This window comes from Homalodisca vitripennis, chromosome 4 (assembly GCF_021130785.1).
Source record: "Homalodisca vitripennis isolate AUS2020 chromosome 4, UT_GWSS_2.1, whole genome shotgun sequence".
Taxonomy (NCBI): Eukaryota; Metazoa; Arthropoda; class Insecta; order Hemiptera; family Cicadellidae; genus Homalodisca; species Homalodisca vitripennis.
In genome coordinates this window covers 65,848,830-65,862,361 of record NC_060210.1, presented here as the reverse complement: position 1 = coordinate 65,862,361, position 13,532 = coordinate 65,848,830, and the positions used below count along the sequence as shown (strand labels likewise).

At 32.9% G+C, this 13,532-nt stretch overlaps 1 protein-coding gene across 3 annotated transcripts in view; it reads right to left on the bottom strand.

Annotated features, from left to right (window-relative positions):
- Positions 1–13,532, bottom strand: part of LOC124359427 (lipid storage droplets surface-binding protein 1) — a 50,062-nt gene that overhangs the window by 17,502 nt on the left and 19,028 nt on the right. Inside the window, exons 1-4 of one of the 3 annotated variants that reach the window (XM_046812161.1) lie at positions 12,169–12,325; positions 10,375–10,577; positions 9,994–10,179; positions 4,030–4,237 (exon numbers count right to left, since the gene is read on the bottom strand). In XM_046812161.1, the coding sequence (XP_046668117.1) occupies positions 4,030–4,237; positions 9,994–10,179; positions 10,375–10,577; positions 12,169–12,310 (739 nt within the window). In that variant the 5' untranslated portion in view covers positions 12,311–12,325. Of the gene's footprint in view, positions 1–4,029; positions 4,238–9,993; positions 10,180–10,374; positions 10,578–12,168; positions 12,326–13,532 lie in introns of those variants that run through there. The other 2 variants (XM_046812162.1, XM_046812163.1) reach the window with 2 other exon arrangements.

Here is a 13,532-nt window from a genome sequence, read left to right as displayed (position 1 = left end):
TGATCCAACATGAAGAGGGAATCACTGTAGGTAGAAAATTAGAATGAGATATGATATTATATAATATAGCAAAATGCAAAATAAATTGGAACTAGATTCATAATGTGAAGGCAATAAGTACGAACTTATACCTCACAGAAATCCGTACATCTTGTTTTTGAAACGTTATCAAAATTAGTTTTGACTGAAATATCATGAAGTGACCACATTTCTCTGTCTAAATACCATAATATCAAGAGTGTTAGTCTTCATTTGAAAGTAATACAGTAAAATTTTGTGCAAACAAATATGTCCTCCTGTTCCAAGTAAAGTTGTTACTACAAAATGTTGTTTTATGTAACATCTTAATTGGCTAAGTGTTGAGATAACCAATAATTCAGACTTGTGCTTTCTCAGAATTATAGTGGCGAGATTAAAAGCATTATCTTTCATTTGGTTTAGACCAAGAACATATCAATAGTTCATTATAAGTTAGTTCTCATGTTCCAGGTGCTTAAGGGGAATCACCACTAGCATTATATTAGGCATCTAGTTTAAGTAGAATGTACTCAAAAGTTCTTGTCATTTACTTTGGTCATAGCGTACATCATGTCATCTTCTCTCGCTTTAGAATGAAATGTTTTACTTGATTGCAAATAATGAGAAGCTGTGTCTAAGTTCCATCTCAACTAACCACTACCAAAGATGAATAATTTCATGAAAAACGACAGTGGAGAAATCTTAAGTGAGAAAGTTGGCAGTATACTTAATGTGTCCTCTAGGTCTACACAGCTTAATCTACCAGGCTAAAACCATGAAAGATTTATTATATCGGGTGTCCCACGAAGAGGTTTATTGGTTGATTTTATATTAACCATTTTACACCGAACATTTTCAAACTCTACACAATTCATTAAATAAGTTTTAAAATATTCTGTTAAAATTTCAGCTTTATACATTTTTGAAACAAAATGGTGGCATTTTGAAAAACTATACTAAAACAGTAAAAAAAAGCATTTTTGGTTTTGTAAAATTATTTACTGTCATATTCTAGAAAAATAAAGCATTTAAATCAGAAAATTAGAACATCGATTATTAAAGAAACCTACAATTAAGTCCACAAACTGTAATCCATCCACAGTGACACACTGATAACAGTGCTTAACAAATGAATCGTAAGCTCTTACAAAGAAATTCTACGGTATCCGGAGAAGTTCCTCTTCAATTGATTGTTTTAATTCCTCATCATTATTGAAGCTGCAAGTTTAAACTTGTTCCTTTAAGTAACCCGATAGAAAGAAATCACACACAGTTAAATCTGGGAATTGGGGTGGCCAATCTAAAAAAATAACTTCCACTACCAATCCAACGGCCATGAAGATTGTCATTTAGTAATCGCTTGATAAGATTTGTGAAAAGAGGAGGAGTACCATCTTTTTGGAAGATTGCTTGATTCGTTTCTGGAACTGTAAAATGAAGCGAGACTTGTTCTTTAAAACCTGTTCATACCTATTACCAGTCATTGTACCGTCTGAAATGTTGTAAAATAGCACTGCATTACAACTGACAGCTGCCCAACAGTAATTCCTCTTTATTTGAGTAGAGTCTGTTCAAGAATGTGTGGATTACCAGTGTTGTAATAATTACAATTATGCCTATTTACAGTACCATTGCGTTAGAAAGTGGACTCGTCTGAAAAAACAATTTGAGTATGCCAATTAGGATCTGGCTCGTGAAACTCAATGATACGAGAACAAAATTCAACTCTTCTGTCCGGAATATCTTCAAGAAGATTATGGACTAGGTGACTTTTGTAAAATTTCATTTTGTTTTTCTTAATTATTATCTGTACTAAAGACTTTGGAACACCAGTTTTAAGTTCAACCTTCCTTAGTGATTTCGGTTTACCTGGAGAGTGGAGCATTGATGCGCTTACTAGTACTTCTCTTTTCTCATTTGATCCTCTAGAGTACTTTTTTACGACACTTCCAGTTTCTAACAAAAGATTTTTCCACTTAGTTATTGTTGGATTGCCAGGTGGTTCAACTTCTTGTTAGGCAACTGAAATTTTCTAATTGCTTCTGTAATGTTGCCAAAAGCAATAGCCCATGCACAACACTTCACTTTTTGTTCAACATTAAAAGCCATTTCTCATACGTCAATATCAGCAAAACTGTAATGGAGGAGTTTAGGTTATTTTTTTTATAGCACAAGCAATATTCTTCAATCATACAGCTGTTTTCAATAATGAGCATTATTAAACAGCTGATCTTTATAACTGCAATGCAGTAATCAAACCAGGTAATTCAAGAAATTAATTTTTATGAAAGCAAAATGGTAAAATCTTCAATATGTCACCATTTTGTTTCTACAATTGTTAGAAAGCTTTAATTTTCACAGAATATTTTTAAAACCTACTTTATTAATTGTGTAGAGTTTGAAAATGTTTGATGCATAAATGAGCAAGTAATATAAAATAAAACATTTAAATCTCTTTGTGGGACACTCTGTATTTCAACATATTCCTCTTAGTTGTGGATAGCTTATTTTAAGTTTAAGTGAGTGCAATAAAACAGTGAAAAAGTCATTCTGTGCTTGATTAAAAATAAAAGTTTTTAAAAAAAGTGTTTTTAATTTAAAGCTTTTCAATTTGCCTAGTTACAAAAATAAAACTTACGAACAAAAACTACTATTATTCTTTAAAACAAAGGACAACTAGTAGGATTGTATATCTTTACACTATCTTTTTACCAGATTCAGGTTTATGATTATTTCAATTTTTTCTAAGCAAGTTAACATGCAATTCAAATTCTGATCATTGACCCTCTTGGGAGTATTGTCATTGTGGGATATCACTTCTTTTATATACTACATTACTCATTAGAGTAAGGGTACAGGAATCAAATAGTACCCTAAACAGTAAAAATTTTGTATTCCAGAAAAATGATTATCTTCAGTAACTAATTTAAACTGTTATATTGTAATCATAAAATAGTTATTTGAACTTTTTGAGCCACATGAAGTGAGTATTACTGCCTTAGTAACTCTTATTTAGAGCCAGAGATGATAGAGCCAACATGGAACTAACAATAATTATTAACAAAAATTACAACAAGACACAGTGACACATTGTACCAAGATTGCTCATTAACTTACATTCCCTTTTTTTAAGAATCATTCTTGCAACATGAGCCCAACTTTAGACTGCAGAGAGTATCTTACATTAGTTTCAATTAATAATTTTAAATACAGAAAAGAGGTTCCTTAGTTTCAACCTAAGTTGAAACCTTGAATCAGCTGACAGTTATAAGTAGGAAAGTGCACACACATATCATAGTTTAAAATCAGTTGGCTTCTGCTTCTTTCCAAATAGTACAAGTGCTAGCGTTAGGAGAAAAATTCCTGTGAAATTTCACACTCAAAATACATTTTCCTAATTTATTCTCAATATAAAAGCACACAGACTTATGATCTGGTAATCCGTTTCAATACAGACATTAAAATAAAACTACAAAGAAATTATTTACAATTTTGTTTATAGAAATATCGTGATGCTATAGAATTATGTTCAGAAATATTACTCTTATTATTAGATAATAAAAAAATTACTTTCTCGGTTATCAGATTTTTAGTAACGTAAATTAAGTGGGATGTTTTGTAAGAAAACAAATGATAGTCAAATTCGATTCCTAAATGATCAGGAATTTTCTTTAACAGTAAGGAATCTCATTCAGTCTGAAGTGTTTCGGAGAGACTATGGTTAGTGGAAAATGGTAATGAGAGAGTGTAAAATCATAGTTTACAGTTATTTATATTCCATTTATTTGTCTAAATAACTATATAAATTAATATATTCTAGAGGTCTCTCATGCAGAAACCGAAATGTATATGTAAATATTTTATTTTTCTGTTCTATTTTCTATACTACATTATGGTACCACCAGAGACAGTTATAAATCTGTGGAAAGATTGGTACTTATTTTCCAAACATACCTTATATTTAAATTATATCACTGAAACAAGCATTTTGGGAATTCTGACTTATCTTACCAGCTGGAACTTCAGTGCCATCTCCAATCTCCGGGAGGTACTTCTCCACGTATTTGTCAGCCACATCAATAGCGTTATTCAAACGGGAGGCAGCCAGCTCCCCACATATGTTGGCACCACTGATGCTCATCTGCTTGACTGAATCGGCTCGCTTCAACACTGGACCGACTACATTGCTTGCCACATAGTCCTTTGTTATGTTATACACCTGAATAATAGGAAGGAGTTCTAAACACAAATTGTTAACTAAACGGTTTGGCACAAATAATTCATAATTTAGCTGTTTTGAAAAATCTACTTCATATGGTCTTATGATAGATTTGTACCTGGCTTTCCCTCTATTTAACCATATAATTTCATCTAAATATCTTATCTGAGCCAAAATAATGAAATCTTAATATTTTAAAATTTTAATATTTTTAGCAGAAAATAGTGTTACTCTAAACCTATCATTATCATCATCATGATACTTTATTGTTGCAATGAACGTTTACAAATAGAGCAATAGCTGTAAAAACAGGCAACTTTATCTATTATATATTACACATTTAAATTACAGATAAAAAATTTAGTCATAAACAGTTGTACACAAATTAACAGAGAATATTTAACTTAGAGTATATCATCATTCCTTATGAACAAAAATATATACATATCCTAGAGTAAAACTTTTACCTATACCAAAACGCATCAAACTATAATAACTTTTTTCTTGTAGGTAATCAGCAAGACTACGTTTGAATGTGTTGGTGTTTATTTTACTCTTTAGGTCAGAAGGTAGTTTGTTAAACATTCCCCCCCCCCCATGTACACTGGAAATAATTAGTCTGGGCTCGCGGCTCTGGCATACTAGCCGTTCAACTAAGGTTCGGCTCGGTCGAGGTTCTATTTCGCTGTCAACGCGCAACGTTTCACAAAACTCATTCCATTTAATACATGAAATGAGCATTTTGCCATTACTTTATCGTAATAAATATTTATATCAAATTAAAGAACACATTCTTGTCTTTCCAACCAATACGTATTAAAAAAATGTCAATTCTAAATAATAATGTCTAAATTAGTAAAAACCAAGTACAGTTTTAGTTTGGTTAATTTTATGACATGAAATTTTCGCTCTGCGAGGAAGTTTTTTATTATTCTGTCAGTATCAAACTTCCCGTGGAAAAGTTTTAGAAAATCGATTAAAACTGCATTTTTTGTCTAAAAAACTTTTTTCTACGACCCCTCATTCCGGGGGAAATTTAAGCGTTATCTTAATATTTAATAAACACTCGGCGCGCGAGCTTCTCCCAGTCTCAGTACGGTCTTCAGTTCTTTTAGCGTGAAAGCAATGACATTTTGGCTTACATATAAACCTCACCTAATATATTTTCTAGGATTAAAATAAGGATATAAAAGTTTAGTTTTAACATTTTAAATCTTAAACTGTCTTTAAATGGCTTAAATATATAAAGCTAGATCCTTACATAATAGAATAGAACAAGAACAGTGTTGTATTCAACATTCTCCACAGTTTTGTAATGACAGAAGTAATTTAACACATTGGAGTCTGGCTCGCTATTTGCTGTTTTAATAGCCTGGTCTGCACAAATTATTGGGTTTTCAGATTTTTTCTTTAGAAAACTGTTAAATATTATGTATATGATATTATATTTTCTTTGAAAGTTCTATCTTTCCTCTTTAAATTGATATGTAAAACTTTATTCCCTATAAAATGTAATAAATTTTAAAATAAAATTTCAAAACTTACATTTTTTGAAGAAAAATAAAAGCTCCCGCATGTCTTGTATTACTTGAAAATTAACTTTTGAATAAACAATATAAGTCATTTCAATTTTTTTAAAGGCATTTACTATATACATATTTACAAATAATTATTTTATTTGCCAAAATAATTCCAAATGCTAAAAAAAATTATTGCTGTCGTAGACAGACTGACGACACGCCAGGCCACGTCAGTCGATAAACAAAAAGGCCTCATGCGGGTATGACGTAGTAGCGCCTAGCGGAATTTTTCTGAACTAACAAAACAAAGCTGGCTTTTTTAATGCAGCGGACGGCACTCGAATATCACTCGGGCAACTCCGTATATCAATCGGCAAAGCTGTGCTCGAGTCACGCTCGAGCGCCGGCCGGGTGATTAAACAACGGCGCTCGAGTGTCTGGCTCGAGCGTAGACTCGAATGTGTTTAAAACATGTTAATAAAATAATAATAAAATATGTACAAAGTTAATACATACGCTTCAATCCAAATCTTCAATGCCGCTCAAATCACCCAAGTCTTCAATGCCGCTCAAGTCATCTGGCGCGTTTTCACTGCTTTCACTGTCACTGCTGCCGAGTGAATTTATCATTGATTCCACGAGATTGTCGATTTGGGGCTCAGCTGAAGCATAATCATTTTCAATTTTTTTTTTACGTGTTCGCACTTTCTGGTCCATTCCTCTGCACCTATAAGTGAAAACTTTTCTTCCGCTAAAGACTTAATACTTGAAAAACTGCACTGAATATTTCTACTGGCTACGTAGTTTTTCACTTCAGCCCAAATGAGTTCAATAGGGTTTAAGTCCGGGGTGGTATGGTGGGAGCCGAAGCACAAACATGTCCTCCACTGCTGGTCACTAGTTCATCAAGCTCATACCTAACAAATCTCGGTTTTATTTAGGAGAATAATCTGTACAGCTCCGGGACTAGCAAATCATCCGAAAAAGGTATTTGATGTTTAGAAAGCCAATCTTTCATCAATTGTTTCTTACTTTTTGAAGTAGGTGCTTTGTCTTTTTGTACATTGTGATAGGGGGCGTTATCAACAAACAATAACTGATCTTGGTGGTATGTTAGGCAGAAGTTTTTCTCTCATCCATTTCATCATTGATTCCGTATTCACGTTATCGTGGTAATCACCCGAATGACTCGATGCCTTCCACATTGTCAATGCATTGGGAACAAAACCAGCTTCACTTCCTGCGTGTATCATGATCAACCGTTCCCTTTCGAAATGGGAACACGCATTCCTTTAGTTGATTCGTCAGACCACGATGAACTTGACACGTGACTTGTCAGTATATAAGACTCGTCTAAGTATATAATTGGACGTCCTTCATCTCTGTAACGTTTGAGTGCTCTTAAATACGAAATTCTTTTTTTCTCTTATTTCATTAGTCTCGATCAAAAGCTTGCGGTTATTTTGTGTCCTTCTCCACCGAAAACCAAGTTCTTTAAGAATGTTGTTGAGGGCTTGATTTTGATCCTTTAAAAGTCGATCCGCTGTTTCAATTCTTCATGTAACAAAGATACAGTTGGTAGCTTGTTTTTTAGAAGATGGAACTCGTACACAACTCGCCTTATCAGAGCTTTGTTCAAAGTCATCCAATCCTGTAATAGGCTTTTTACGATTCCTTTTCAATTTGTTTGGGGGTGAGAAAGCTACTTTCACCATTGTCATTATTAACGGTTAAATTTTTAAGCTCTTTATTAATTCTTGAGATTTCACGTTCTGAGACGCCTGTAGCTACTGCTGTTCGGACACGGGCCTTTGCCAAGGGAATACTTAAGTTTTTTCATCAGCCTCCTTTTTCATGAATGTATATACATTACTGACAATTTCACGACTTTGACTGTGCAAAACTCTACCCTTCAGTTTTGATTTCACGCGGTCACACATATTGCTTATGAAGTAAGCTTCTTACTAAAACAAAAATAACACAATACAAAAAACACTGAACGTAATAATTATTCACAGTTAACTGCACACAGTAAATACACACAGCTTAGAACAACACTCACTGTTAATACTGAAGTTTAGCGATGCTCACTCTATGACAACAGATGTCACACTGGTATTATATTGTTTGGAGGGAAGGTTTGCTGGAGGGAAAGATGAGTCACAAGTCAGCCAAGCCCTTCCGGCTGGCACGACCTTGAAGTTCCGCCACCGTGGCGCGGGCGTGATGTTTTCAGGAATGGACCGATTCACACACCCCTCTTCCCCCCGCGCCATAGCCTACCACCGACCGGCCGCGCGCCCAGACTAATTATTTCCAGTGTACATGGGTGTTTTTTCCAATAACCTTTGTCTGTGCTTAAATATTGAAAATCCTTCTTAAATCTTGTGCTACACCCATGAACGATATTATCATTATCAAATTTTGGTAGCTAGATTCAACCATTAACAGTGTCTTCAAAATAATTAAACAGGGAACAGTTATTATCTTGAGATCTTTAAATTTGGCTTACAAGATCCCATCAGAAGAATGTCATAATTCTCAATAACTTCTTTTGAATTAAATATATATTTTTTAAATTTCTGATGAAAATCCCCAAATTTTTATTCTGTAATGGATGATTGAGTAAAAATATGCATAGTAAACAAGTTTTTAGGTCTGTAGTGTTTCTTAATACAAGCATTTGAAAACAGGCTGGGTTTAATTTCCCCATTATTGTTTCAATGCATTTCCCCCAGGTCAAATGTGAATCAATATATCCCCAAAAATTTGGCATTTTCATGCATAATAAATTATTTATTTCTAAAAACCATCCCCCCACCACCATTGAGTCTAGATTGGGCAATACAAACTTTAACCATTTGGGGTCTTTACTTAACCATTGACTTCAAAATATTTTTCTAGTTTGTAAAGAGTATTTCTTGACTGTAATTTTTAATTCAGCATCATTAACGGCTTTACAACTGCTGTAGTATCATCAGCATAAAGTATTAAGTTGTTAGATAAATTTATAGGCAAGTCGTTCACATATAAAAGGAATAAAACAGACCCCAAAATTGGACCTTGTGGAACCCCAACATTTCTTCCCATTATGACTTAAAAATTATATTGTTTAAAAAATTACTGTTCTTTGGTATCACTTGCTAAGGTAGGATTTTAACCATGCAACAGTTTCTGCTGAAAAATTGTAATTACAAAGCTTTTTAAGAAGAATTTGACGATTAATGCAATAAAATGCCATAGATGTGTTAGAAGATGCCCATTGTTCTCTGTGATCCATCCAAGGCCCAGGATACCTCATTAACTAAATTTGATATTGCACTTGTTGTATTCAACACTTTTAAGAATGAAGCAAAATTGTACATTTGAAAAATTGTAATTTTTTCTTTAAAAAATATTATTTGGTAAAATCAAATTTTTCAAAAACTGTTGGTAAAAATGAGACTGTCGATTATTGTTATGATTACACTGCTCACCTTTCTTAAAAATAGGCTTTAGTTCATCATACTTTAAAAGTTCTGGAAAAAAATATACTACAAAATGATTGACTTACAATGACCGCCAAAGGCTCTGCTATAAACTGTACAATCTCTTTTATTAAATTAAGAGGTATTTCATCCCAACTCACTGATTTTTTGTTACTTAGGGATTTTAAACTTTAATAACTTTATCTAGAGTAGTGCAATGAAAATCAAACGCAGATCCTGCATTAGTTTTTAAATCCTTTGCAAGATTTAATGCTTTCTGTTCAAAAGGGGACAATCCAATTTCCTTGACAGACTCAGTATTTTTTTGTTAACAAATTCAGCAATGTCCATTGCATTACCAGTAAGATTGTTATAACTAAATTTGGAAAATTATTTGTAGCTTTAGTACACTCTAATTCTGCTTTAACAACATTCCAAGCAATCTTGCTCCTATCATCTGAGATTTTTATGAAGTTAGCATTACTGATTCTTTTGGATCTATTACAAACACTCTTAAAAATCTTTTAACAACACTTAACACACTACAACACCTATTCAGCTTATCAAAATAAGGTTAAGCAATAATAATAAATATGTACTTGAAGAATTATACTTGAACAAAGTAGTCACTTGTAATACAACTATGGACTATGTATTATATTAAAGCTCTTTGCAATGCTGCAATAACCTTTCTTCTGACATGACTCTACTGCAGAGGAAAACAGGACCATTTACATTAAAATCTTGGTACCAGTAAACAAGTACTCACCACTTCTGGGGGATAATTGATGACAGGAATATTGGCTTCAATGACATCAAGACCCTTACACACGATGCTGTCCACGGCTGACACAGGTGTTTGAAAAAGGCTGACAACAGGCATTGCTGTGCCAACAGCCAACCATACTCCAGTCTCTGCTGGCAGCAGGCTCAGACGAATCAGGAAGCTTGACTTCTGTTAGAAACAATGATGGTGCTGTGTTAAAAGTGTGGCTACTTACTTGATGCTCCTGCATCATATTTACAAAACAATTTAACACATGTGAGTTCATAATTCAGTTGCTAAACCAAGTGATTGTGATTAAGATACTATAATAGCATTAAAAGGCTAGAGATAGTGGTTGTTTGAAATAGTCACTTTCTTACTTACCTTGAGTGACTGATAGTAGGAATGGACAGACTCTACCACAGGAAGGTGTGAGATCCTCTCAAGACTCTTGAGATGGAACACCTTTTGTTGTTGCTGCTGCTGCTGTTGCTGTTTATGGTGTTTATGGTGGTGTGAATGAGATTTCTTCTGTGTTTCTGTTGCCATGATTACCCTCTCACCTGTGGACATTAAATGGAAAAGGTCTAAAAAAGATTGGTGCGACTACCATCTTGAAATGAAAATTTTCCTTTAAATGCTTTGATAAAATCTTAGAAAGTTATTTTATTTTACAATCTTTGAAAAGACATCATCTTGAAACTCTCTGGCAGGTAATTGGTTGGAATTATATTATTTATAAATCTAATAAAGTACACTTATTTAACTTTGTAATTAAAAGCATTCACCAAACTTATTGATCTAAAGACTTTATAAATAATTGTCAAATAACGTTCTTGCAGTTGACAATACCCAATTTTTGTCATCATTATACTGCATACAAGATATTAATCACAAAATCACCTGAATACACATGACTCATTGGAATTGTTCACAGCACAATCTGATGGCTAGGCCTAGTAACTACTGTTAGTGGGATGTATCACACCACTTGTGAACTCAGTTGACTGGTTCTTGCTATTAATCTAATGAGATGGTTGGTTTGAATTATATTCAGCATTAATTATCCAGGTATAACAATGTAGACTAAATCATAAAAATATAAACTAAACTATGTTTTGCTCAATTAGTTATCTAAGTCGATTCAAAAGTTTAAGAATTCTAAATTTTTTATTTCCAAGGGATTTTTATCATTGTCATTCTGTCTGGTCTGTATCACAAGAAATCTAAATACAAGTGCAGTATTTATAATTTAAAATGTGTGTAGGAATTTATAAACATGATGGAATTCTACAATTTTTCTTCTTATTTTTATTGATTTTGTTATGAGGAACCATTCTCTTCTCCATCCCTTGATCCGCCCACTGGACAATGACACACCCAAGACAATTGTCAAAGAATCAAGTATTTTGAACACCATGTGATGATAATTCTAGTGTTATCATTAACAGTCAAGTTTTTTCAATCAGAAAATAATTCGAAACCATCCTGAGGCTCAGGACATAATATTTGAAAGGTGTCAGATATTGTGGTCATATATAATAGTCATATACAACACATGAAATTTTAGTTTAGGTCTGATCAGTCAGCCAAAGTAAGACCAATATCTATGTTTTTCAAAATTCGCATTGAACTGTAGGTTTTTATTTCTGGTCACTGAACTTAACTAATGACCTTCTTCCTAGAATCAGTTGACCTTAACCCTTTCCACTACATTATCGAATGGTTATAACCGTAGGGAGACAGCCATGATATAAGTAAAGAACAGAAAGAGTTAAATAGAAACAATTCTATACATGAGATTTACACTCGCTGTATATATTATTTTCCTTAGTGTGGAAATATTAACCAATATGGTAATGTAAATAGTAAAAGATTTAGACAAGAAGAATTGATGTAGCCAATTGTTTTAGAATACAATTTACTGATGAAAAAGATGCAAAATTTATACAGTTATTCATAAAATCAAAAAGTCTATTTCAAGTCTAAAAGAACTAACAGATCTTTGAATTAATGTTACAACAGAATTTATTAAAGTTTAAACACTACACCAGTAAACTGTTATGTACACAGTTACAGTACACCAGTATATTATGCAACAAATTATTCTGAGCTAAAATTGCAGTTTTACACACGAATACCAAATTAAACGAAAAAAATGTTTGCAGTTTTGCTCACCTGCCCAAGGCACACAGATCAACGTGAGTTTACAAAAAGGCTCCAGCCCTGGCTCTGAGAGACACTTGCTAGTCAAGACTGTCCTATCAGAGGCAAGGTCAACTGTTATCAGAGGAGACTTTACCCATGCTGTCTCTGCCATCAGGCCTTCACATGATTCCCCCCTGTCCGTCCTGGCTGCCCTCTTTGTACATGTACAAGTCACGTCTCGCCACTTGCCTGCTATTTCTTTCGCTTACTTATCATAATACACGTTGTCTCAGCTTGATAAGAATTTACAACTATCATTCTGTAATTTAAAGATTTTTATGACGTCTACTTTTGGTGGAGTTCTAATAATATTATTAATAGTTATAAAATTGACAACAATAATAATTTTTCAAGATCTAAGAACCAGAATGTTTAATATTAGACAATTTTTTCTTTTATTTCATTGTTTTTATTATTAAGTAAATTACTTAATTTTTATTATTATTTAGCTTCTTTTTATTTCACAAGTATGGTTTGAATATTTGTAATAAGCTGTAATTTAAATACATCAGTACCATATTGATATGTAGGTGGATCAATAATATTTAACTTTAAGATTAAAATTAATAATGGTTCTATTTTACATGTTTTATTTAGATTGATTACTATTACTGTTATTTATCATACAATTTCCTTAGTAGCATTATTTATTACAAATTTCATAAACATCTCTACCAATAAATTAAAAACTGCAATTGCCACTATTCTGTGAACAAATGGTGTTCATAATAAATTAACAAACTCATCAAAAATAATTCAAAAAGAAAGATTTGTTACAGATAGACTTAAATGACACTCAGTCAAATCCCAGAAACATGCACTTTCATTGAACTCATTCTTGTCTATATAGAAAATAAGTTTCATGTAGACCTAGAAGACAAAAGTTTTTATAAAAAGATTTTATAAAAATAAGTTTTTATGGAAAAATTTAATTACTCTCATATTGTAACCATAAAAAATAAAATATTCTTAACTTAATGATTTAAATTTTATGAGCAAATTTATTTCTAAACATTTTATTTATTGATATATTGAAATGCTAAATTTTCTGTTATGATAAAGATAACTAAAATCAAGGTGGCCTCTCTCAAAAATTATTACTGGACCCGTCCTTGTGACATACAAATTCTTATCTAGTCATGGAGTTTTTCGGACATTTTTACTGGGGCCCGGGCCCTCAAGTGGCCCAGGCCAGGCTCTGCTACATGTCTGTTTAATAGACACGGTGGCGGGACATGATAGGGCCCAGCCGGAAATCTTTTCTGGGGCCTGCCAAAGCTGAATACAGCTCTGTGCACATGGCACAAGTAACCGAATAACTTTGACATAGTGAA